General features: G+C 54.3%; 2 protein-coding genes across 9 annotated transcripts in view; one reads left to right on the top strand and one right to left on the bottom strand.

Moving 5' to 3' along the window:
* The window catches only part of Med12l (mediator complex subunit 12L), a 257146-nt gene that overhangs the window by 95652 nt on the left and 134540 nt on the right, over window positions 1-26954 (bottom strand). The gene's annotated exons all lie outside the window — the stretch shown is intronic.
* Gpr87 (G protein-coupled receptor 87) lies at window positions 246-19311 on the top strand. 3 transcript variants are annotated; one of them, XM_047563905.1, is made up of 3 exons: window positions 247-522; window positions 14070-14198; window positions 18216-19311. In XM_047563905.1, exons 2-3 carry the CDS (start codon window positions 14147-14149, stop codon window positions 19256-19258), a joined length of 1095 nt encoding a protein of 364 aa, XP_047419861.1. In that variant the 5' UTR covers window positions 247-522; window positions 14070-14146; the 3' UTR covers window positions 19259-19311. The 3 variants fall into 3 exon arrangements, with proteins under 3 accessions (XP_047419863.1, XP_047419861.1, XP_047419862.1); XM_047563906.1 differs by lacking the exon at window positions 247-522 and adding an exon at window positions 9717-9808; XM_047563907.1 differs by lacking the exon at window positions 14070-14198 and having other exon boundaries at window positions 246-522.

The following is a 26954-nucleotide window of genomic DNA, read 5'->3' as shown; positions in this document are numbered from 1 at the left end:
TTTGTTCCTTTCTAACCCAGGATCGACCCAGCTGGGAGGCTATAAATACTATTTTCTAATAGAAAAGCCCCAAAACAAGCAGAGAACAACCCAGCAACTCTGAAGGGGCGCCCAGCAGGCCTAGCCTGGGAGGCGGCGCCCACTCAGGACTCCTGCCGCCAGCTCCAGCCCCTGCTGCTCCAGGTGAGTCACCGTCTGATTGCTGCAGGTTCAGGAAGCGCTCTTCCCAGTCCACAAATCTCAGCTACTCCTCACTGTGAGTCATTCGAATCAGCGCGAGCAGGTCTCTCCGGTCGTTCCTGGGCAGGCGAGTTTGAAAGGGAGCCACCAAGGGCAGCCTCGGAGGGGCTGCAGGCACCCACCGGCCTGGCAGGAGAGGAGATGCTGGCCTGCTGCACTGCGCCAGAAGGCCCCCCTCGCTGCCGGCCGTAGTCCCAGGCCACCTCCTCATCAGGGCCAAGGAGCCCGCCACGGCTGGAAGACAGTGGATGGGCAGATGGACAGCCAGCAGCGCAATGAGAGGTAAGGAAAGCTCTCGATTCTCCTAAAAACGTCAGCAGGTGGGACTCGGCACTGATCATGACTGTAATTATACTTCTCCCTCGATCTGAGGTTTGAAGGAAAAGCAGAAATCAGACATGGGTTGCGTCAGACCCTGGCCCCCAGGAGGCCCCGCGCCCTGGGGGGGCCGCACTTCAGCTTCCAGCTCCCCGGGCAGCACCGGGCTGCCCTCTGCACCTCCCCAGCCAGGGCACCTGTTCAGTGGGTCGCCCTCCACCCAGGCTTCATTGGAAGAGTGAACGCCAAGGCCACGCATAGCTGCTCCCCAAGACCCCACACTTCAGCCTGTTTCCTGATCTTTTATCCACATTTCTTTAAGAGATCAAAGCAGGGGGAGGATCCTTTTTGTCCCAGTAGCCTCATTTTGAAAGAACGAATCTCGGTCTTTCACTGTGCCACAAAGAACAGGGCAGACTTCATTCTGATGCCTGGAGACAGCGTGTCAGAACAGGCCGGAAAGGCCGGGGAAGCCGCCCGCACCTGGTCACAGGCAACGGCTCAGCCATGTTCCCCTCGACTGTTGGGCAACCTGGCCTCCAGGGAGGAGAGGAAAAGCGAGATGAGCCTTCACTCTCCTAAATTAGAACAAGGACTTTAACCCATGAGGTCCCAGGTTTCCAATTCTGCACACAGTGATTATTTCAAAGTCGCCGTCGGTGGTGTATCTGCTGTTTAAGTTTTTATAGGTGTTCCCCATCTGGGCTGATGGGGCGAAGTGACTGCAGTGAGGGGTGAGCTTCAGGCGGACTGGGGCTTTTTCATTTCTTAGGTTAAGCTTTACCTACGATAGAGCTGCACATCACATTCTCAAGTTGAATCTGTTGTCATGTTAGGTATGATATTCTTAACAATGGTTTCCTTTCATAACTCTAATTTGAGACTTCAATTTATAAGCAATATGAACAACAAAAAATTATTGTATGTTGGGGATGAGCCAGACACCCTGCTGAAGGCTGGTTATTGTTTCTGCCAGTTCCAAGTGAACTGTCTCCATGAAGCTAGGCACTAAGGGCGCGTGTTCTGAGTCCCAGCCTCAGGTCACTGTTCCCAAACCCTTTGAAGACGTCTGCCACAAGAATACGTGGGAGGGACGTGGGCGGAGGAGCAAGCCGGCTTCCCAATTTTCTATTCAGGATACAGCCTAGAAGCCCAGCAGATGGATTGCAAGTTCAAGACCAGCATCAGCAACTTAGCAAGACCCTGTCTTAAAAAATAAAAAGGACCAGGGGTATGGCTCAGGGGTGAAGCACCCCAGGTTCCATCCCCAATTTAAAATAAACAAAGGATGTAGCGTCAGAAGACCGCAACAATTACACGAGGACTCCGAGGGGAATGTTTTAATCTGAGATGGTCTGTGTGCAGAGGCCCTGGAAGGGAGCGGAAGTTGGGTGGGCGCTCCCACTAGGGCCGTGCCCTGCGGAGCTGGCCAGCTCCGCTCCTTCCTGGGTAGCTGAGTGCTTCACTCGCTGTATGAGCAACCTTCACGCGGGTGCCAGGAGAACGCCACAGGCACTTAGGGCAGAAAGACCAGAGGCCCGTTTGCTCTTGGTCTGCTCCAGAACCGAGAAAAACCATGACAGCTGGCGCAGTCCCACAGAGCCCTTAGAGCGTGCGTGCTAAACCAGCAGAGAAGCGACTGAGGCCTGGGTACAGCCGCCCCAGGAAAGACGCTCTGCACAGCTGGGGTGGGGGGGGCAGTCTACATTTAGGGTGGAAAACCCAGACTCAGGCAGAACGACTGGTCACCAGTCATCAGTGTGACCCGGGCAAGACTCCGAGTTCCCAGAGGTCCCTCCCTCCTGTGCAGGTACTTCTCAGAGGCCCCTTGTCCCTCTGGATCCCCTGAACCAGGAGATGAGCTGAGGTGCTTGGCTTGGTTATCAGGGAGCCCAAGGCTCCCCCTAAACGCCCAGAACTGCCTGAGAGGAAGCCAGGGAGGGCCAAAGCAGAGGCCGCCCAGCGCTGTGCCAGCCAGCCGGGGAGCTCCTCAATCCCAGCCTCCCTGGTGACAAAAGCGGTCACCAGCCGTGGCTCCACGGTGACCATCTGTAGCAGAGAGGCCAGGGCAGAGGTGACTGTCACCCTGCTGTTGACAACCAGCAAGATGAGCCACAGGGATGACTTCAAGGTGAGCAGGATGGAGACCCAACCTTCCGCGTCAGGCCAGGCTCCTACCTGCGCTGGCGCTGACTCCCAGCCTTGCTACCCGGGCCCTGCGAACTCAGGCGGAGGCACACATCATCTCCACCCGCACCTGCCCAGCATGCTTTGCCTCCTGATCATACGTATTAGCTGACAATGGAGAAGTGTGCACTAGCACACATTACAGAAGGACGTCCTCTCTGCAGCCATTCCTAAGAACTTCACTGTCTCCCGGGAGCGACTCCCTCAACAGCTCTTTCCTCCTGCTTGTGACCTGGGGTCCACCCAGGGCCTGCACGCGAGACAAACACTGCCACTGGCCGCGCCGCCCCTGCTCCTGTGATGCTCCACATGGGGTCCGCATGGCACGCGCTGTCCTCCGGGCTGGACAATAGCCAGTGCACACCGGGGCTGACCGTGTGCCGAGACTCCAGCACGTCTTGGCAGACCCTGTTGAGGGGAGAACTCCCACAGCTGAGACGCCCACCTAGTGTCCACTCTACAGCGTGGCACCCTGAGGGCTGGGCAGCACTGGGGGCTGAACCGGCTGCTGCCACGGCCCCGCTCTCGCTCACTGCTGCCCAGGTTCCCAGCACACCCACTGCTTCAGTCAGTGACCTCCTCTGTGGGTGGCTGAACAGGTAAGCAGACATCGATTTCCTGTTTATTTGCCATACTATTTGACGGCAGTAAATAACTGGATGCTACCAGGCACGGTGGCACACCCCTATGATCCCAGCAACTTGGGAGGCTGAGACAGAAGGACCACACACTTAAGGCCAGCCTCAGCAATTTAGAAAGGTCCTTATCAATTTAGCAAGACCCAATCTCAAAGTTCAAAAATGAAAAGAGCCAGGGACGTGGCTCAGTGGTTCAGCGCCTAGGAGCTCAAACCCAGTACCAAAAACAAATGGGTAAAACGGCTGGAGCCCAGGGTGGGCTGGGCTGGCAACGCGCCGACACTGCTCTGCCTCCGAGTTCTCCCAGAGGGACACCAGATTCTCATCCTGTGGAGGCGACCGGGCCTGCCTGCCTCGTGTCCCCGGGCTGTGGTCAGGACACAAGCTCAGGAGCTGCGGCAGCCTCGTATGACACCACAAGGAACAATGCTGGGCACCGAGTTCTCAACAAAGGCCAGGTTCGAATGAAAGGGCCAGGCTACGCAGGCCCCATTAGGTCCCCTGCTTTCCAGCGGGGAAACTAAGGCACAGAGGGTGGGTACCTTACCCAAGCAAAGCGATCTGAAAGTTGAACCCAGTGTCGTCTCAGTAAGTTAAAATGCAGGGAGGAACTAGAACAGCCCAGGTGCACAGGAACATCAGCCAGGGCCAAGCCCTCTAGCCCCCTCTCCCCTGCACGCCTCCTGGGAGAGGGGCCTGTGCACCTGTGCTGCCACGGAGGGTCTGTGCAGCCTGAGGGGCTGGCAAGCTGGAGAGGCTCCTGGCTCTCAGCCTCCAAGCAACTCTCCGGGGAACACAGAGCAGCCTGAGACCCAGCTGTGCAGTCCAGAGGCCAGAGGGTGCCCCCCGCTAAGTATGCGGAGACTCCGCCTGCCCCCAAGGCAGAGCCAGGACAGAAGAGTCCAAGGTCCCCGCACGACAGGAGCTAATGACATTGCTAAAGAAAGAAAAATGGCCACGGAGGAAGACGAGGGCTGGGACACACACTCTGGAGTTAGGCGTGTGGCTCTCAGGCTGAGAGCGCGGCGCCAGGAGGCCCGGGGGCGGCCAGCTGCCTCTGGGGCACTGGCAGCGAGGGCTTGCCACACTCCTGGGCGCCCGGCCTGCCAGTCCTCCTCTCACCTGCCAGACTCAAAGATCATAAATAAAAACAAAATGAACCATTTTAAACAAACCACCTAGGAGGAAACGGGAAACACAGTAACGACTCACTGGAGTATTTGCCGAGCAGCCACATGGCACCTGGGTGGACTTGCGTCTGGGGCTTGCAGGAAGATGCTGGCTTTGAGCAGGACAGTGGCCTGCAGGGGGACGCCGCCCTCCCGCTCCTGGTCTAGGGAACGCCTTCCTCCTGGCCTGCTAACAAGCCCTCATCACTCGGTCTTTAACCCGCTTGGTTAAAACAAGCAAATACGGGTAGCTGTGACTCTTCGGCCTTCTTTGTAATCGCTGAGTCTGGCACATATAAGGAGGGCGAGTTTGGACAGGAAGTGCAGCAAAATGAATGGATCAAAGGACAGTGAGCGGGTGCCACTGAGGGACAAGGCGGTTCTGCTTGGTGGCACCACACCGTGTCAGCAGTGCCCTCCAGAAGGTCCCTCCACACCTCTGTACCAGCATGGTCACTGTGGTCACCTGAATAAGTGCAGTATCTGCTAACCATCAATATCACCTCTTCTATTCTGCCCAAACAACCGTTCCAACTCCACACTGTAAATGACAAAATAGACGCACAGAAGGAAAACCTACCCACCCCGTGCCCCGGGGCCAGCACGACATCTCAAACGTGACCTGAGCTTCACTGGAGACCCAACCTGTACAAGGCATGCTGGGACAGCAGGGCCTCTGGTTGTGTTTGGCTTACAGTCCATGGGAAACGACAAACTAACAGGTACCAATCGGCCAGTGCAGAAACCAGCCTGAGCGCTCCAGGGGTGGACCCCAAAACGCAGGTGCGGGGGACCCTGCTGCCGAGGCCTGAGGGGGCCCAGGCACGGCCCTCAAGCATTGTCGTCCTGCTGCTATTTCCTGCCCCATCCACCCGCAGGCTGACTCTAGGAACTCCCAAGTACTAGCCCTGGCAGGACAAACCACCCGCAAACACGCATTTTGACTTATGGTTTAAAGCCATTTTCCCATGTCATCAGCACCAAAGATGGAGAAACTCAGGAGCTTCTGCAAACACATGCACTCCAAATCAATCACGGCGGCATTAAATCCTACGATCCTATGTGCTGCAAAGTCCCCTTGAAAAGCATATGGTCTTGTAGAAAGGAAAACATCAAATCAGAGGAAGTCAAGAACGACAGGAAGGTTTGGAACGGGTAACAAGGTTCCAGGTCACACAGGTACTGGCAGGAGCCCAGAGAAGCGCGAGGAGCCGCTGTCACGAGATCAGGTGTCACGGCTGTGGCCCACAGACAAGGCACAAGTGGTCTCTCTCGCGCTGGAACAAATTCGAGACAGAATTTAAAGTCTGTGCAATTTTATATAGAAATGCACTCTGTGGAGTAAAGCGGGGTGTCTGGCGCCCCAGACCCCACAGGGCGGCCTGAGAGCAGCTGTTCCTCTGCAGGGGCACACTCCCAGGTCCCCAGAGCCGGACCCTCCTGGTGACGTCCCGACACTTGAGTCCTTGCCGTCCTTCCTGAGCAGACGGGTGCTGCTGCCGCTGACATCACCGGGTCCCCTCCAGCAGCTGAACGCAGCCCCTCTTCCCAGCCCACCCCTTCAGGGAGCCCGTCGAGACCTCAGAGGCCCCGGTTAGTGGCCTTCCTCGTGGTCCCCAGTCAAGTGCCCACATCTGCTCTTCTCCCCACCCCTCCTGGGTTGTGCCCTGGCACTCTGGAGGGCAGAGTGAGATATTCATGGAGAGGACACTGGCAAGGGCCTGCCAAGGTGAGACGGGGTCAGAGGGGACACGCCTCGTGAGAACCTCACGTAAAGTCCAGTGGGTCTGAGTGTGCACTCTGCCTGCCGGGTGCCCTGTCAGATCGCGGGGTCCGAAGGACGAAGGAAAGCTCAGGCGGTCAAGAGAAGGACGAAAATGCAGGGTAACAGCTGAAGTATGGCCACCAAGCAGGAGGGTCAGCGGCAGGGTACTTGTATTGGATTTGGGAAAGGAAATCGAGCTGCGGTGGGTTCAGTGGCACAGGGGTATGAGGTCGCCTCCTGAGCCAGCAGGAGGGATGGCCAGGACAGAGGCCGTGGGCACACAGGGTCAGGGCGGGGGGCTTGAGCTGGACCCTGGACAAAACGGGAAGCCAGGGAGCGCTGAGACAAAGGAGGACACCCAGCAGGGGCTTGAGCGGCAGAGGAAATCGCAGGTGGGAAAGGTGCGATAATGGCACAGGCAGGTTCCGTCTCTCCATCTTATTCAGCCGCCCAGAGTGAGTGTGATCCAGACAACCTCATTCACTTGAGGAAGACTATTTTTTAAAAAGATGACTGATACCAGAAGCTGATGATGTACTTACACAGGAATCACTTTCACGATAACACGTGCTGCGCACGTCCTGAAGTAACTGCTGTCCACACATTGCCTCAGCCGTGTGGGGCGGGCTCTAGCTCTCCGGAGGAGAAAAGGGAGCGGGGTCTCCATGCTGACACAGACTGATCGCTCATGCCCGTGAAGGCAGGACACACCCGGGACCGCGGTTCTCCTACGTGACGTCTTCACTCCATTAACCTGGACAACGTTACGCTTTGGTTCGGCTGCCACTCAAAGACGGGAGAGCTAAGCTGACGGCCGTCCTGCTGGGAGAGGCCTGGAGAGCACCTTTCTCACACAGCCACATGAGGACCTGATCAGAACGCCAAGGTGACGACCAACTGCCACCACAAAGACCAAGCTCCGGCCACAGGGCAGCCCTGCCCCAGGAGCATGCACGCCGGCTCACGGAAGGCCTCTTCTCCTCCGCACAGGCCGGAGAGGGCGACCACGACCTGAGGACAGTCTAAAGCCCCTCTGCTGGCTACTGAGACCACAGCCCCAAAACGTTCCGCTCAGCTGCCTCAGCGCCATGATCTAGAATCATCTATGAGTACCTTACACTCGGCCTAAACAGGAAACTAAAATACATATTTCAACTGAAAAAAACTGCAAAATTTGACTAAATTAGACTTGCGTTATTAAACAGAAAACAGCAAGTTTGCCAGGAACCTGCTTTCACGTTACTATGGTGCTGACAGTATAAAGCAGACGGCCCAGGGGTTCCCAGGACACCGTTAGGAGAGGGGCCATGTGATCATTAGTGTCCCTGTCTTGTTGATGACAAAGCTCAAGCTCTGACTGGTGAAATGCACAGAATCCAGGTCCTGGAGGCCCCCAGGGGCCGCCCACCAAGCACACGACAGCCTGAGGCCCCGAGGGCAGTGCTCATTGCCAGCTTTGCTACTCACTCTTCATGTGACTCTGGGAAAATTGCTGAATCTTTCTCCTTTTTTTTGAACTAGGGATTGAACCCAGGAGTGCTTAACCCCTGGCCACATCCCCAGCACACCTCCCCCATTTCAAATTTTATTTAGAGACAGAGTCTCACTAAATTGCTGAGGCTGATTTTGAACTCGTGATCCTCCAGCCTCAGCCTCCAGAGCTGCTGGGATGACAGGCGTGCGTCACTGCACCCAGCAAAGTTGCTGGACCTTGTTGAGGTTTCTCTCCTACACTAAGGGAAAAACCAGGAGTAGGGCTGAGGTTACAAAAATGACACCATCCTTGGGGAATTTAGTTTATACCCACCCATCCCACAAGAATACACACACGTGACGCAAGGTCCCCTGAAAAAATACGCGAAGTCTCAAAGAGCCAAAAACACACCTAAGTAGGCGACAGGTGCCAAGGCAGTGTGGAGACCAGAAGGCAGCCCCTGACAACCCCAATGAAGCCCTGCTGGGCTCTGCGTCCCCGGGCCCAGAGACCTCCCCAGTGGTGTGAATGCATTCATGAGACGCCTAGTGAATACGATGACCTGATTCCATTACAGGAAGAGGCTCCTCCCAAGCAGCGAGGCAGCCCTCCTCCCCAGGCCTTCAGGAGAGCTGCTCCCTGGCCGCGCCCCCCCCCCTCACACTCACACTCACACTCACACTCACACACACACACACACGTCTTAACTGGAAAAGGTTCTAGTTATGGGGACCGCAGGACGGGGTCTTCTGTGAAGTTTCCAGCTCTGCTGCTGAAAGTGGGGTTCCCAGTGACAGGCAGGTGCAGGGCCATTTCTCAACAGGAAAGTGTGAACATGACCACTGGAGGCAGAATTCTCCCAGCTGCCGGGGGCCAGAAGGGAGGCGGAGGGCGGAGAGGCAGGACTTGCACAGCGTTGTCCTTGAGAACCAGCACCACCAAACACCAAGTCCAGGAAACCACTCAGGGCAGCTGCTGTTGACCAGCAGGGCAGTAGAGAGACTCACGGAGCCAGGGAGAGTCTGCGCAGTGCTGAGGCCCAGCAGGGCCCTTCTGCCCACTCTGCCTGACCTAAGTAGGGTTTCCCAAGCTGGTACAAGTGCTGGGATCCAATCAGGCCGGGGGCACCGCAGGCCCAAGCACCCAGGCAGCCACTTCCCTTCCAGCCCTGCCCTTCCCCTCCCGTCTCCTTCTAGGCAGGGGCAGGGGCTTTGCCGCCCCCGCTGGTCCTCACTCCACCACCAGGAAGTCTGTCTTTCCTTAAGACCTGGAGTCTCAATGTTTCCGAGGATAAGCGCAGTTTAACAGTAAGGGGGTCATCACTTAAGGCCCCAGCAGAGCACTGGGGACAAAGCGCCGCTCGGTCCTTGGGTGTGAAGTGAACAGCAGGACCTCCTGGAACTATTTTCTCCAGGTGGCTAAAAGGTACCAGGAGGACCATTTAAAAAGCACGCTGAGTGATGGTCACTAACACAAGGAAAAGTCAGAAACAGGGTGTGCAGGGCTGGGAGGGCAGGGACCGAGGAGCAGAAGGATAAAATCCAAGCAGCACATGCCTGAGCCAGCTGGTGAGTGTGACCACAGAGGATAGAACGGTCACTGTACCAAGGGTCACAGAGTCGAGTGACCGCTGGACCTGGTGGGCAAGCTCCTGCGGGGAGGCCGTGGGCAGGGGCACCTCGTCCTCAGGCACAGGGCGCTGGAGCCGCTGGGTGGTCCCTGCTTGGCACTGCAGGTCTTCCCAACTCCACGACAGGACCCAGATCTGGATTTCTACGTGGAATTTCCTGATGTTTTCAAAAATGTTCAGGCCAAATAAAACTAGGAATCTAGTTTGGAAGCTGAGCAGCCCCTCACAATTTTGGCAGGGAAAACAAGCCCTCCCTCTTCCCGACCTCAACAGTGAGGCCCCAGAAGCATGCTCTATTCAGACTCCACAGCAGTGCAACAGGAGGAACTGCAGCTTCCGTCCTGAGCAGATTCCGCAGGGAGCCCAGCTCTGCCCATCACTTGCTGGGTGAGTCAGGGCAGGTTGATTGAACTGTCTGAACCTCATTATCCTCCTACCTGTGGGGGGCGGGGACGGGATTTCTAGGTCGCAGAGGACTGTTGGGAAATCGCGTGCTGAAATCCTGACTTCAGAGTCCAGGACAGAGGAAACATGGAGGACGTGGAGTCCTTTCCCATGCCCTTGGCAGGAGCACAGCAAGATGGCCCAGGGACGGCTCAGAGGGTGGCTGAGGGCCAGCAGAGGGCCTCCCAGCAGTGATACCCTCTCCCTGGGATCGGCTGGGAAACCTGGGCCGCCACCAACACTGCCTTCTCAGGTGGTGTCATCAGCTCCTGGGGAGCTGGAGGTGGCAGGGAAGGTCCCGCCCAGGCACAGCCCTGGAACCAAGCCCCACTCCCTGCACAGGCGGCCTCCTGTGACACCTGCAAGCCTGGGACGCGCAGAGGAAGCAGAGCCTCTGCAAGGGCCCCGCAGGGAGCCGCCAAGGCAGTGGGCGGAGCCTCGTCGCAGGGCAGGCGTGAGACAAGTGCCAGTCAAAGGACTCCAGGAGGGCAGCTGAGGCCACAGACAGCAGGGCAGGGAGGAGGCACGGCAGCGGCGGCACACGGCAGGCGCCTGGACGTCACCCACGCGGGCACCCTGCCAGGCTGCTCGCGCCACTCAGCCCACTTCCCATGGCAACGCGTCCTCACACTCATTCCACACACCACTGGAGGGTCAGGAGACCGGAGACGGCAGAGTCCGGCCTGGAGACAGGGTGGTCAGCTGAAGGCTGGCTTCTGGCCTCCACCAGAGCACCAGGGGCAGGGCAGGGGCTTTTACTCCCTGAGCTGGGGAACTAAGATTTTAAAATGCCCAGCACTGGATGACACCTTGACAAAACCGTGCATCAGTCCTGTGTCCATGTCCACCTGTGCCCTCTCTGTCCCTCCTATAATGGGCTTTTTTTTTTAAAGTGAGAGTTTTCTGAAATTGCTGCCCACTTGCTCCTCTCAAAAGCATTACTCAGCCTCTGTCACAGGCTTCTGCCCTCAGCAGGCCCTGCACGGCACACGTAGGTGGCCACGAACACCGCCTCTGTCCCTGAATCCCATGCGATGCCGGCGCTGCGCTGCGGCCCTGGGGTCCCCACAGGATGAACTGCCCGGCTACTCTTTCCTGGCAACGCTCAGGGCTCTCTGGCCACTACTCCACACCCCTTCTCCCTGGGACTGAGCCTTGAAATGCCCACAGTAGCCTGGCCACTCACTCCAAAATGCAGCTTCGTCCTGGAGGGTCACATCCGTTCCCGCTGCGACTCCCAGCTCCAGTTTGGAGAATCAGTAAAGGAGATGAAGACGGAAGAAACGAGCCAGCCAAGCAGACAGGACCATCATGTACTGAGCCTGGACAGCAAATGTGATTCCAGAAAACTCAAACGTCATGCCCAAAATAACTAAAATTCCAAATCTTCCATAGAATTTCAACAAGAATTCAGAAAATGGGAACATAGATCCTGAATAGGTACAAATTACCAGCCGTATCTCGTGCCTCTGGATTAAGGTTCCAATTCCAAAAGAAGGCACTCATCACCCAGTCACGCTCCTCACAAGCAGTCGGCGGCCCTCCCCTGCTGGGGAGGGGACTCCGTCTGTGGCCCCTGCACTTGGCCCCCTTCCTCTCCGTGCATCTTGTCCTTAGTCTTGAAAACCCACGCTCTGCGGCCCGGGGAGAGTCTGCCTGGCTCTTTTCCTTTCCTGAGCACTCTTCTTCTGCTAACTGAGGTATGACTCACGTTCCCCGACTTGTCCACGTTAAGCGTATGAGCCAAAGGTTTCCATTGATGGGAGAGGTCCCTGCAGCCAGCGCCTCCGCAACCTTCATCCCCTGGAGAGCGCCTGGCGCCTCCCCAACACCAGCAAACACTCCTGACCTTCTGCTCCACAGACCTGCAGTTCCGGGACATCTCGCCTAAGGCACATGGCCTTCCGTGTCTGGCTCCTCTTCCCTGCAAAGTGAGCCTGAGGTCCAGCCACAGAGCTGTACTCCGCCTCTTCTTGTCCAGCAGCTCCTCGTCCTGTGACGGTGCCACACCTCACTACCCACGGGCAGCCCCCAGGTTCTTCTCTGAGCTGGTGACAGATGGACTTCTGCATGGGCACCTCTTTCCATTTCTCTTGGTGGGTGCACACCTGGGGGAGGAATCACTGAAACTGGTTGGTTCCAAAGTGGCAACCTCATGCTAAACTCTCCCTGCACCCTGCACCGTGCGAGGGCCCAGTTCTCCACATCCAAGAAACAAACACACTTGCTACGGTCTTTCCTGTTTATAGTCATTCGGTAGATGCGCAATGGCGTTCCACCACCGTCTTGAATTTCCCTGCTGACTAATGATGTTCCGGGATCCTGATGTTCTCTCAGTGACATGAGTAGACAATCTTGGCCAATTTCCAACAGGGTCATTTTCTTTTTAATAAGAAGCTGTGAAAGCACTGTGTGTTCTGGATGTGAATCCTGGACTAGCGTGTGGTAGGCAAGCGCTCGTCCTGGGCTCCCTCTGCGCCCTCACCGACTCCCTGAGCTCTCACTGCTTCTGCTGCAAGGACAGTGCTGGGGAAGCCAGAAGAGACAGCCACATAGCTGGGGGACAGAGAAGCCCAAGGCTAAAGAGGTGCCAGGCTGGTTTCCTTAGTCACTCTCCCCAGGAAACAATCACATGTAAAAAGAAAGCCTGGTGTCACCTCCCCGTGGTGTGAGCATTAACACAAGGTCAGCACCCAGCAGGGGGATCTGAGGGCCTCACTATCATCTTCACTCTAGTAACCAAACCATGCTTCAGAGCGTCCGCTGTTCACCATGCATCGTGCCTATTCAAGGGGTCCAAACTCTCAGAAGCGCTAATCTGGGGCAGGGGTGGCGTCCCTGAAATTTCCTGAAGCATTTTTTCTGTCTACTACTAAGTCCATATGTAATTGCAGGTGACAAAGCAAATGGAAAGTGAGGAACAGTAACGAAAAAAGAGTGAGGGCCTCTCCACGCAGAACCAGCTCCTGACTCACTTCTGCCGCCACGGGGCCCTCCCCTGCTGCCCCCGCAAATGCACAGACAGGAGCCGGAGGCTGGCTCTGCGCTGGAGGCCATGAGGTTCTGGGGTCTCAGCCGCTGTGAGGTGCACGAGCAACAGCAGTGGGCATTAACACAAGGTCAGCACCCAGCAGGGGGACTCCCCTCAGAGCGGCGGCTCTGCTCGGGCTGCACGCCATCCACAGCGCCTCCCTGGATGTCCTGCCGTCCACAGCACACCCACCATCTCGGCTCAGCGTTACCAGAATGCAGGGAGCATCTCAAGATCAGAAACGGTGACCTGTTCAGCCAGAGCAAGACACTCAAACCTGGTCAAACAGCCTCCCTCCGAGGACCAGCCATAAGCTGGTGGCACTCTGAGTCCAGACGGATTTTACAGTCCATTCCAGAGAGGTCATGTGGCCTGACCAGAGTCACACAGCTGGTTAGTGAACAGGCAGAACCAGAGCCCAGAGGCCACAAGGTGGTGGTGCTGGGCACCTCCAAGCTCATAAAGCCCTCACAACACCGGCCAGCACAGGGGCTTCCTGAGCACAGGAACGATCCCACCTGGACACAAGTCCCAGCACACAGGCACTGGCTTGAGTCGAGACCAAACCACCACCACCACCGAAAACAATGAGGGACGGGGCAGCACGGAGAGACAGACCCGCAAGCGTGTCTGAGCATGTGCCCGAGCCAGGCGCCATGAGCACCCTCCGGGAGGATGCACACCCTCCTCCACCCCTGCAGGAGGGGACACTGAGTCACAGATCTGTTGAACAACTTGCCCAAGGTTCACAGAGGATTCCAGAGGGAGAGTAAACACAGAGACGATCTGCATGTTGAGGCAGGCTGATGGAGGGCTCAAAAATGGACGACTGTCACATGGTACCACTGTACCCAAGCAGAGCGTGTGCCTTCTGAGTCTTGGTGGAAAATGACTTTTTACTGAAAAGGTAAACGTGGTATATTCAAACTCCTGCCGGGCATGGTGGCACAGATCTGTGATCCAGCTGCTCAGGAGGATATCAAGTACGAGGTCAGCCTCAGCAGCATGGCAAGACCCTGCCTCAAAATTTGAAAAAAAAAAAGGGGGCTGGGGATGTAGCTCAGTGGTAGAGCACCCCGAGTTCCAAAGCAAACCAAAGGAACCAAACCAAACCAAAGAAAATTTGTCCCAGCTGATTTTTATTTTATTTTTTTGCCATTTTTCTTTTCCTAGAGATCAAACCAGGAACTGTCGATGCTGACCCCTCACCTCAGTTGCCCCCCAGAGCGTCCTGACATGCACTTTTGGTTATGCGGCATCACCGAAGAATGGGGCTCAACCTGACACTCGCCAGACTGCCAAGTAAGCTGCTGCAGGGGGAGGCGGGGAGTCTCCTCCCATCAGGGACTTCTCCCCACTGCTAATGGTCACAGGACCACTAACGGCCAGCAGCTAGCCTGGCTCCTAAGCATGAGGCAGCAGCAGGAGGGATGGTGTCTCCCAAGTAACGACCTCGCTGTCCCTGCCGTAACCTGGGCTTCACCTGGGCGCTGCCTCTAAGGGGGCAAGGACTGAAGTAACCCCAGGGGAAGAGCGTAAGCACAATGGCTTCCCAGATTCAGAGGTCTAGAACAGGGTCACCGAGGGCCCCCAGGGACGCCAGGCAACATCCACCCTCTACTGCGTCACGAGGGCCACCGTGCCATGGCAGTGAAGCCCGACAACCTGCATGGCTTCGTTTTCTCATGCCCACTTGGCAGGCAGAGCCAAGACATTCTGTGCCCAGGAGTGACGTGCCAGGACTCCTCACAGTCCCTATCACTCCCACGGTGGCCCTCCAACAAGACAACCTGAGCCTGGCTCCTCACGTGGCAGGACGAACACACACCTACCAAACGCCAGACTGTGCTCAACGTGGTGTGTGCGAAGCAGTTCACTCTCAGGAGAGCTGGCAAACCACTCTTGTCCATCCCACTTCATCAAGTGACCAAGCCAGCAGTGTCCTACGGGGCTTTCTCCAAATCTGTGCTGGTTGATAAGTAGCCACACGGGGTCTGAGTAAGGAATGGACCCTTGGATGAGGGAGTGCAAGGGAGAAACTGAATTTTGTTCCTGGGCTCATAATTTTAAGTTATGTGTGGTCAGGGCCAAATCTGCCCCCTGCCCCCACAGATGCACACAGAGGACAGATGCCCATTCCCCTACAAACAGCCACAACACACACACACACACACACACACACACACAGCCACCTGAGTCAGCCATGGGCAACTTCCTAGGGACCCAGAGTGCTCGGGTGGCCCCCGCGGGCGAGGGAAGGCGCGGGAGGGCCGGCCACCCGGCTCTCTGCTCCCACCCTCAGGCTTCCCCACTCAACAAGTAGGTGCACCTGCTCAGCAGTGACCACGGGACACAGTGGCCTTCACGCTGCCAAGCAGCTCCTGACCTTCCTTAGGAGAACCAGCAGGCCACCCAGCTGGGCCGAGCCTTGCACAGCAGTGAAGGACAGGACAGAACCGCCTGGTGAATGGAGGGGCTGCGTTCTCACGACTGTGCTCCCGGATGGGGACGCTGGGCACACCCCTGAGCTCTGAAGAGCTTTAGGTCAGTGGCAGAGGAGGGGTGACGGGCAGCCAGCAGGAAGCACATGACACAGACTGTCATGTGCTAAAAGCAGCCAGCCGATCTCTCAGTGCTGCCCTGAGAGGGTCAGAGCAGCACACAGGGGGTTCACATGGCCCTGCGGGCACCTGGTTTGGCCCTCCACTTGCCGGCTACTTCACTAAACAACCCTCCGGAGGTTTTAACAAGTGATCTGCTTAAGCTCTGCCATCCATGCGGCATTGTGGATGAAGTAACCAGGCCTGGGCCTACCCTGCTGATTTAAGAAGGCCCATGCTCCACAGGGCTCGCCCACAGAGACACGGAGGCAGATGCTGCGGAGGTCACAAAGTCAGCAGGCTGAACGCCAGATGATCGCGAGGCCATAGGGCAGTCCCTCACCACTGCAGAATGCAGCCTCCCTGCTGGACCGTCCCCACTTATAAGGCAGACGTCTTCTGGCATTCTGATTTAAGGCTCCATCCTTAATAATAACCATAATTGCTGGGTAGATTATCATTTAATAAGAGTCCTGGTTCATATAATTAAACTTTAAGATATTATAATGACACAGTGAACAGACTCACAATGCCCAAGGCATGCTGGGAGGAGGGTGGGTCTTTCCATTCCATGTGGACTTGTACATAGGGGGCAGCACCAAGAGCTGCACCACACCACGCCCAGCGTGGGGAGCCCCCCGATGCCCCACCTGCATGCACGACGGCTCAGAGTCAGTGCGTGAGCACCGTCCCGAGGCACAGTGATCACTTCAGGAGGGCAGGGCCCGCTCCACTTCAAGCGGGGCCCCTCAGCTAGACCCTCTGACCTTTCTGCTTCCCTAAGGGCTCCACTCTGGGAAAGACGGAAGTTACTGCCCGTCGTTTCATTGGGAAAACCAATCCAAGCAGCTATCTGACCTGGTTCACAGTGCACTGATGGCTTTGGTACTGATCTGGGTCTTCTGGTGCAGAAGCAGCCTAGACGGCAACACTTTATGAAGTGTTTAGAACAGGCTGGAACGATGCGGCTCAGGACACCCTGTGGAGCTGGCACGGTAATCCAGGCAGCAGCTGAATCAGGCATTTAAACTCGTAAAGCTTAATAATACTGTGGGCCTCATAACAGGCTCGTCCAGGGACAAATTAGTAGCCTGTGAAAGAATATTTAGGCAAGGAAAACCAGTTTTTAAAAACATAGCAAGGAATAAAAGCAGAAGAATTAGAACAAGGACAAGGCTGATCAGGAAGAACCTGCACCTACGTTTCAGGCAGCAATTTAAGAACTTGTTTGGGGATTATAATCATCCAAACCATCTCCCCTAGTTCAATTCTTCAAAGAAGGGAACCAGAATACATTCTAAACTAACCATCATAGAGGGAACCAGAGATAAATTTATACTGGTACCTAAACAAAATTGTCCCAGAACATAATTGTAACTACATTAAATATTATTAACTAATAATATTTAAAAGTTCAGAAGTGACCTTCTTTCTAACCTTCTACCTAAAAAGTGAACTTGTAAATTGTGTTAGTTGGGCTCTCTGAAAAGGTAGAAGGCAAAATGAGACCAATGACAAGAGGTTCACTGGGGGCGGGGCTTCAAGGGGAAGTGGGGAGAGGCCAGAGGCAGAAGGGCCTCCAACAGCCGTTAGGAGAGAGGGCAAAGGCTGGGGAGACCCAGGACACAGCACAGGTGGAGGATCCCGAGACTGCCTGCCCACGCCAGCCGGGCGCCCTGCGGAGGTGGACAGGAAGCAGTCCCAGAAAGTTGGCATCTGCAGGAAGGTGGCAGGTGCAGAGTTGAGACAGGATGAGGGGGTTTCACAGCTGCCACATAAATGCTAGTGAGCCATTTCTGTGTCCAAGCGTAAGATGGAGCGTAAGAGAGAAGATTTCAACCACAAGAACCCAGAATTCAAGAAAATCAAAACTCAGACAATAAACACAACAGGTATAATCTAGCCTTGTAAATAACAAGACTAACAGGCTACAATTACTTCAACGAGTTGTATTCCTTGGTCATAAACTCAAATACTAAGAAGCAGAAAACAAAACCAGCATTTTTCACTGGACCATACAGCAACGTTTAATTGTGGATCTTCTTAACCGCACAAACACATTTTACTGAACAATACACTCAACTGTATATAATAGTTATGGATTTGTAATCCACACCCAGGTTAACAGCAGGAATTTCACCTACCTACAACTTAATTAACTTCTACTGCATGAAATAGGCCTAAAACAATCACCAAGTCAGACCTATCCTACCCTAGACTTCACCTGTTACTTTAAAGACAAATTTTCATTTTACTTAAAAAAATGTAAAAATGTTTATTTTTAAAGAATCCTAAGTCTTATAAGGGAGTCCCAGGCAAAAATTGAAAGCAGTTCACTAGTTTTGCTCCTTCCTTACTCTTGACACCGCACAACTTCAAATCAGGTATGCCGGGCCGGGGCGGGCCGGGTGGGGCCTGCAGAGTGTGGCAAAGACCTCGGAGAAAACCCCACCATTTTATTTCCTTGTTACAGGAAATTGCAGTTTTCTGCCCTAGGTTCTGTTGACTCTGTTTGTGAGGCTATCGCACACGGAATTAGAAATCAGGGTGATCTGCACTGGCAGCACTCGTTTCCCAAAGGGAGGCTGAGACTCAGAAGGGCGAGCTGCTCAGGGCTGTGGTGTGGGGAGGCCCCGGTCTCTAGCCTCCTGAGGTCACCTTCCAGCCCACTCGCAACAGGTAAGCCTGCCACTCACCCTGTGTCCCACTTCTCCTGCAGATGACGAGGCACACGGCCCGGGGGGTCCCACCTCAAGTAACTCGAGTGCGGGGCCCCGAGGGAACGCCACCCTGCACAGCGAGTTTGGCACCATCGTCCTGCCCGTGCTCTACCTGGTGATATTTGTGGCCAGCATCCTGCTGAACGGACTGGCAGTGTGGATCTTCTTCCACATCAGGAACAAAACCAGCTTCATATTCTATCTCAAAAACATCGTGGTGGCCGACCTCGCCATGACGCTGACCTTCCCGTTCCGGATCGCGCACGACGCCGGCTTTGGCCCGCGGTACCTCAAGTTCGTGCTCTGCAGGTACACGTCGGTCCTGTTCTACGCAAACATGTACACGTCCATCGTGTTCCTTGGACTGATCAGCATTGACCGCTACCTGAAGGTGGTGAAGCCATTTGGGGACTCACGCATGTACAGCGTGACCTTCACGAAGGTGCTGTCCGGCTGTGTGTGGGTGGCCATGGCGCTCCTGTCCTTGCCGAACGTCATCCTCACCAGCGGCCAGCCCACCAGGGAGAACATTCACGACTGCATGACACTCAAGAGCCCGCTGGGCGTCCGGTGGCATCAGGCTGTGGTCCAGGTCAACAGCTGCCTGTTCGTGGTGGTGCTGGTGGTCCTGATCGGCTGCTACGTCGCCATATCCCGGTACATCCACAGGTCCAGCCGGCAGTTCATCAGCCAGTCCAGCCGGAAGCGCAGGCACAGCCAGAGCATCCGGGTGGTGGTGGCTGTGTTCTTCACCTGCTTCCTGCCCTACCACCTGTGCAGGGTCCCCTTCGCCTTCGGCCACTTAGACAGGCTCCTGGATGACTCTGCACACAAGATCCTCTACTACTGCGAGGAAATGACGCTTTTCTTATCCGCGTGCAACGTGTGCCTGGATCCGATAATCTACTTCTTCATGTGCAGGTCGTTCTCGAGACGGTTGTTCAAGAAGTCCAACATCAGAACCAGGAGTGAGAGCATCCGTTCACTGCAGAGCGTGCGGAGGTCGGAAGTCCGCATCTATCACGACTACACCGACGTGTGAGCCGGCTGGGCTGCCGGGCCTTGTACAGTGTGAATAAACGTCGCTTTTCGTTATGCCTGCTGGGGTCCCTCGACACACAAACTAAGAAAGGAAACCACCATGACGTGAAATGGCGTTTTAATCTGGAACTGAGGGAGGCAGTAAGCATGGCCAAGAGCAGAGGGCGGGTCAGTGTTCGGTGACCAGCAGGGCTCACGACTGGAGGGGAAAGAACCAGAGCCAGGGCAGCCCAGCACAGTCCCCAGGACATGCTGCTGGCCCGACCCCTCTGCAGAGAAGACAGGTATAGAGGGAAATCTCCTCAGCCTCGAGGGTCAGGTGTGGTGGGCACACCTACAACCCCAGGAGCTCAGGAGGCTGAGGCAGGAGGATCATGAGTTCAAAGCCAGCCTCAGCAACTTAGTGAGGCCCTGAACAACTCAGCCAGACCCTGCCTTTAAATAAAAAAATAAAAAGGGCTGGGGATGTGGCTCAGTGGTTACATGCCCCTGGGTTCCATCCCTAGTACAAAAAAAAAAAAAAAAGATTTGGGAAAGACAAGGCTGTTGACTATTTATAACTGAGTAAATATTGATTATGAGGCCTTCCAAGGTCTTCAGCCAAGGTCCCCTGACTGTGGTTAACAAGGTCTTGTGCACGTCAGAAAAGGCGTGGAGTGGGGGGGAGGGGGGAGGAAGTTCAGCTGGAAAAGCACCAAGTTCAACTCACTGTTTTTCAATAAGCTACTTCAGAGAAAATGTGGCTGAATATTAAGAAAAGACTGCTCTGGACACAATCCTCTGAAGTGACATTTGCCACTCTTATGCCACCCTCAGGAAGTGTTTAAATCCTCCCCCGCTGAGGGCAGAGAAGAAAACAGGCTTGGCGATCCAGTACATTTCATTCATCAAACATTCATTTAACGATCTTTTTATTTCAGGAGAACTTTTAGCAAAATGCTCTTCCCTATGACTGAACCTGACCTCTAACAGGGATGCTGGTTTAAAACTGCCAAGATGACGGACGGACAGAGGGAGTTCAGCACCAGGACGACACAAACAGGTGCCTCCAAAACCGCAGAACGCCTCCCTCGCCCAACGTGCGCCTGGGGCCTGCGCTGCAGCACGGCCTGTGCGCAGGTGAAGGAGGGGGAAGCGCCAAGGGCGGGCAGGAGGGCGGCCGGCTGCCCCAGACGCTGCAGTGAGCAGACGCCACGTGGCCAGCCCCGCCCCGCAGGCGGCCCTGCCTCGGAACCGACCACAGAATTCCAAGCTAGGGAACAAGAGTGGTCTACGCAGCAGTGACCCTGTCCCTGCCAGTGCGGGACAGCATCCAGGAACCCAGACTGCCCAACAGGCGAGGCCGTCTGGCAGAGGGGTTGGTGGGAAAGGGGTAAAACCACCATCTGACATCTTCTCTCAAACACCCATCTCCCCACCACGCTGCCCACTCCTCACCGCAGTGGACGCTGGGGTACACGAGCCACACTGTCCGCTCCTCACTGCAGTGAGCACTGGGGTACACAAGCCCACGCTGTCCGCTCCTCACCGTGATGGATGCTGGGGTACACGAGTCACTCTTTCCACTCCTCACCGCGGTGGGCACTGGGGTACACAAGCCCATACAGTCCACTCCTCACTGTGGTGGGCACTGGGGTACACGAGCCATGCTGTCCACTCCTCACTGCAGTGGACACTGGAATACATGACCTGCACATACCTCACCTGCTCACGTGCTGGCCGCTCTGGCTGCGGGGTGACCCTGGCTGGTTAGGACAGGAGTGTTCTAGATCACCAAGGACAAAGGCCTCCCACCAGGTGACCCTCCTCTCCACCAAAGCCACCCTCACACCAGTGGACATGCTGAATGTGCAGCTCCACCGGGAACAGAGAACATGGCCCTCCTGGCCCAGGCCTCCGTTCCAAGAGGTCTTCACGTATTTCAAAGCCCTTTTGAAAGTATGGGCACATCTGATGGGTGGTGGCTTTGTTTCTCTGGAACAGCATTTAATAATCAACGGGACCTCTCGAAACACCGGCTGAGAATAGGTAGAGAGCATTATCATGCCCACTCTTGAAAAGTCACATGCAAAACCCTCAAAATCACCAGCTTGTCCTCCACACTGTGTCCCAGAATCACCTATCCAGGCAGACAGACTGGAACAGCACGAAGCAGGGTCCGTGGCAGAAAGTGGCACGTGAGATCCCACTCATAACAGAGAAAATGAAGAGTCTACCTGATTGCTTTTAAAAAACTGCTAATTTGGAGCCAGGTGTGGTGGTGCAGGCCTGTAAAGCCAGCAGCTCCAGAGGCTGAGGCAGGAGGATCGCAAGTTCAAAGCCAGCCTCAGCAAAAGCAAGGCACTAAGCAACCCTGTCTCTAGGGTTGGGGATGGGGCTCAGGGGTCAAGTTCAATTCCCTAATACCCCACCCCCAAAATTTGTTATTTTGGAAATATTCTCAAATATGAAATATAAAATCTCTTACTCAAGCCTTTTGGGTTAAATAGGTTGAATATCCCTTATCTAAAATGTTTGGGAAAGAAGTATTTCAGCTCTCAAACTTTGGAATATTTGCATATAGTTGATGGAAGTATCTTAGGGACCGTCTCAAAACTCACCCACTCTGCCCACATCTCGTGCACACACCTGCAGGTGGTAACACACCGCGTGTGCAATGGGCCTCTGCACCACCCACAGTCTAGCACGAGGTCAGGTGTAGAATCCGCCACTGTGGCATCACACTGAGATTCCAGATTTGCAGATTAGGGGTGCTTAATGTGCAGTCGATACTTTAGGATCCTTTTTATAGCAATAAATACCATATTTATTCTTCCTTTTATTTAGAAGAAAAACAGAATTTTCTAAAGGGAATTTTGATATTCTTCATAAAACTGATACTCAAAATAACTCATCTTGTAGAAAACCTTTCCAATTGCATATCATGGATCCTGCTGTATTTATAAAACCACTTGATAGACACTTCCCACCACCATGACAGAATTCTGTCTCATGGCTAGAGCTTTAAGAGAACACTGCCTAGGAAAATGCACAAAAGCAGACACACATTCAAGGACAAATACTGTACGTGTGCGCATAGGCGCACAGGCAGTACACTTTAAGAAATGCTATCGTCACTATGGGGAAACGCAGTACGCCAAGGGAAACATAAACTCAAGAGGGCACATACACCTGGGGATCACTTCACACATAAAGATTTTTTCCTGACTAAACATAAGAAACTAACAAACAAATCAATAAGGACTTGCTAGACACACACCATGTAAAACAGTGTTCAGCATGACAGAAAACAACCTCTGGGTGATCTAGGTGACTTCCTATCCTCAGAGTCCCCCCAATCTGTCAACACCAGCCAACATCTGCAGGCGGGAGCTGAGTGCACACCCAGCCCGCCAGCACCCCCTGGTGGTGCACTCCGGACAGGTGGAGAAGGCTGCTCACCGCCCCAGGCCGCAGCAGGGCAGCCGCCTCCAATCCGCTTCCTTTAGACTCCTTGACCCTACATCCTAGGCTGCCTAGAACAGGGTGAGATGGAACTCTCCAGAGGTAGCCATTCACACCTACAGGAAGTCATCATACAGCTGTGAAAAGGGCTGTTGTAACAGGGATTTCAAGGGGAAATGCTGTCAATGTTGGGGGCTCTTTCTAAGTGAGCAAACGGAAACAGTGACTTACTGATGGTTTCAACAACAAACACACACACACACACACACACCAGAACTGAAGAGGGAAGAATGAAACTTTCAGTGTTCAATCATCAAGAAAGCCATAAGACTCAAACAGCAGCTTTCACTTTGAATGCTCTTAAATGTTTCTTATAAGCCACAGGAAGAACCCACCCAGAACGGTAAGGATGGCAAAACATGGCTCGTGGGCCACACAGTTCTTTCCCACTTCACTCAGAAACTAAGATAAAGAAATAAATTAGAAATCCCATTATTAGTTTCATAGGCGAATATTCTTAGTAAAGTCAACAGTCCGGTTTCTATTTGAATTATGCAGGAGAATACCCAATGGTTAGTCTGGCCACCCCCACAACTGGCAGAAATGTCTGATTAGATCAGCCTCATTTATGAGCACAGTCACAAATGTCACCAAATTTCCCAGAGCCTCCAAGTCTAAGGCTAGGTCTAGGTTTACAAGCTCCAAAGTCTTGTATGACCGTCCCACACACATAGACACAGACACTAACTGGCACTTCAGGTCACCAGGGCTAACGAACTCCGTGCAAAAAACGGGACCCATCCCTTAAACCATGACAGTGTTTAACACTCTGAATATCTCCAGCCAATGCTTCGGGGGCTACTACCAGCCTAAACCAAAACACCTTCCACAATGCTGACGGTCACCCGTCAATTTCCAAAAACAAGCTTTTCCAGAGCCTTTGAACGGCGCCCTCTCCTTGGATGTTCCTTACAAGCATCTCCTCTGAGCCTTGTGGAATTGCTGTGCTCCTGAGCAGACTCACCTTCCAACACCGCATCCTCTGCACCTTCAATGTCTTGAACTAACTGGAGGGCACCTCCCTGGGTCAGCTCGCCCTTCCGCCACGGAGACTTGCTGGGAAAGGTCCCCTGTCACTGTCCAGCATTCCCACAGCAGCTGCTGCTCCTGTGTTTCTATTTACACTTGATGAGAATTTCACTTCCTGAATTGTCACTTTTCACCTCTTTGATGTGTGTTCACCTTTGACGGTCAACCCTCCCTTTTCTGTAAAACGTCACGCCGTCACTGCTGGCCAATGAGGCAGGCAACCACAGGCTCCGCCGCCTGTGTGTGAACAGTGAGGCAGGCATGCAGTGGCCTGTGACTAAGAGGTTCTAAGAGAAGCAGACGCTTGGCCACTTGCACTGGTTACTCAAACCACTATCTGTGAACTAGAGAGCTGGCAATGAAGACTATGCTCCACGCATTAACACCATGGCAGCCTGAACTTGAGTCACGCTGCTGGGAGGTGGGTACTGCTGAACTAAATCCTGTAGGCCAAACATAACAATGTCAGGCTGAGAGATCAGGACTGCCGGCCTCTGTGGGTGACCACAATCATAATATGGGAAACAGAAATTTGTAAATGATAAGCAATGCAATTTGCAAATAGCTTCGGAGACACCCCCATCATTCTGTGTGAAGTCGGATGCCTGCGCCTACACATTAAATGGTGGGAACTCAAGAGCACCCACAGTTGTGACCCAAATGCCCTATGTCACCACCCCCAGCGATGGGGCTTTCCAGGATGAGTAACTCCGCCAGCATTGGCAAACGAGATGAACAAAGCTCCATTCCTATACAGTATTCACGGAACTAGGCAGTGATGCATTTTCCATGCACAACAGATATAAATCCCAGGCTCAAATACTGATAGGCAGGTTTTGAGTCCTGAGGAAAGCTCAATGGTGAGCATGCTAAGCCGCTTTGCACTGGAAGACACCGTCACCCAGGCCAGCCACCACCCACATCATCAGAACACTCCCTGAATCTGACAGAAGGACCTCTGGGAGCCCTCACTCTGGTGGACACTCCTGCGAAACCCTGGTCTATATTCCTACAGTATTTGCAGATGAGGAGAACATACCCCATGTTCACGCAACATGGAAGCCCAGGGCTCCAGCTGCCAGTAGGAGCTAAGCACACGGACAGAAGGACTGGACAATGTTCAAAGAAGAAATGAGGCAAATTTTTTTCATTTCCACTTCTGCATAATCACAAAAATGGGAAAAAGAAAATCAATGATTTCTGTGAAGCTTCTATCTGAACTTCGCACAAAGATGCCTGCTTTGAAGTTCAATGTGTTCTATAAATATTACAGACAGCTCTTTATAGATACATGGAAACAAGTACGAAGAACTCATGGGGCAAATTAAAAACAGATAATGATAAACTCTTGTACAGTGCTCGCCAGTCTTGGCCCAAAGCCCTTAACACAGATAATTCCTTAATCCACATAATAACGCTATGGTAGGCACGCCACCCACTTCACAGACAGGGACGGGCACACCGGCGGAGACTGGGCACGTGGCTGGGAAGAGAAGGAGTGTGAGCAGGGAGTCTGACCACGTCCACGCTGCCACAGGGGCTGCACGCGCCCCTCTGCACCTCCCAACCCAGCACCTGAAGGGAAACCCGGGTCCCCTTTGGGTTGCCACTAACAAGCCCACAGCAGAGTCTACCAGTTCAGCCCAGAAACACATCTCCAGGCATTACCAGTGATCACCAAAGCCTGCTTAATTACTGAGGTTACCAAATGCTTTTAACTCAAACTATATCATCACTTGCAAATAAGGCCTGGGTTGGAGTTGGGAAGCTCTCCCGACTAGAGCCTCAAGATGTGATTTAACAAGCACACTCGATCGTGCAGGCGGAATCGGCTCGTTCCCTCACAGCAGGAAGCTCCCGACACGCTGGGGAGCGGGCCCTCGAGAGCTAGTGCAGCAGGTGTGAAGTGGGGCAGCGTGTACAGGGGCAGGCGGGGCCCCACACCCACGACACACATGTCCATGGTGGGCTGCATAGCCCAGCTCATCAGCAGCAGGACCAGGAAAGAGCTCGTGGGGACAGCCGTCTCAGCTGGAGCTCAGGTTCTCTTCAGACGGTCCCATCATCTCGTCGACTCCACTTACAGAACCAGAGACGGGGTTAAGGGATGCCCCCTGTCGCCCCAACATTGTGGTAACATATTCACTCAAAGCACACTCTAAGCGCCTCCCGTGGTAGTGGACCCTGGGGTGCCAAAGCACAGAGGCAGCGGGGACAGCCACCGCTCATTCTTGAGAGACGTGATATGAGACCACCAGCCACAGGCTTCAGAAGTATCAGGGACCCTCCTGAAGATGGGGACAGGAAGGGAGTCTTTTCTTTTGTATTGGACACTGAACCCAGGGTGCTTTGCCCCTGAGCTACATCCCCAGTCCTTTTTATTTTTTTATTTAAGAGAGGGTGTCTCGCTGTTTCACTAAGTTGCCTAGGCTGGCCTCAAACTTGTGAGCCTCCCACCTTAGCCTCCCAAGCTACTGGGATCACAGACATGTGCCACTGCACCTGCTCTCAGGTGAGTCTGGAGAGCAGACGGGAGCGGAATGAAGACAGTAAGAAATGATGCATTTTCGAGACCTGAGGTATAACACATCTCCTGCTTCTGCTTCCTCAGCATCTTTCCCAAAAACTACATACGTAAAGTTCAAAACTTTGATTCCTTGCCAACAGCAACTGAAATCTATTTCTCTTAAGATTTACATTCAATGAGAACATCAACCAAAAAACCCCTCTTTGAGCACACCGAGTAATTAGAAGTGAAGAACTCTCAGCTAACTAAAGGTATTTAACTCCTGACGGGACCTCGGACATCAGTGCCCACCCCCGAGTGGGGTTCGCCACCACCCACCGAACTCGGAAGGGCCAGGGCAGGGCTGCCCACTCTGTCAGCGGCTGCGTCCTGCTGTCTCCAGAAGGTGGCAATGTTGTGGTAGAGGATTTCCCCAACCTCACGGTGACGGTCAGACTTCCTGTGCCTGCCACCACCAGGAGCAGGGGACAAGGCGGACAGCACCTCAGGACACAGGGCTCCATCAGGTGCCACGGCACAGTCCTGCACCCTGCCCACTCCAGTCGGTGAACTGACCCTGGCGGGACAATGCCTCTCAGAGGGACACAGAAAGCCCTGGTCTGTTCTAGTGTTTTCCAGTCAAATGGTAAAGAGGTGC

This window comes from Sciurus carolinensis, chromosome 9 (genome assembly GCF_902686445.1).
Source record: "Sciurus carolinensis chromosome 9, mSciCar1.2, whole genome shotgun sequence".
In the NCBI taxonomy this organism is placed as follows: Eukaryota; Metazoa; Chordata; class Mammalia; order Rodentia; family Sciuridae; genus Sciurus; species Sciurus carolinensis.
This window is presented reverse-complemented; position numbering and strand designations above follow the sequence as displayed.

What these genes read in the sequence shown, in the direction of transcription:
- Gpr87 (XM_047563905.1), top strand. Translation starts at nt 14,147, where the DNA reads ATGCGGCATCACCGAAGAATGGGGCTCAACCTGACACTCGCCAGACTG. An exon ending in GACACTCGCCAGACTGCCAA is followed by an intron (nt 14,199 to 18,215) that starts GTAAGCTGCTGC and finishes CTTCTCCTGCAG; the next exon opens with ATGACGAGGCACACGGCCCG.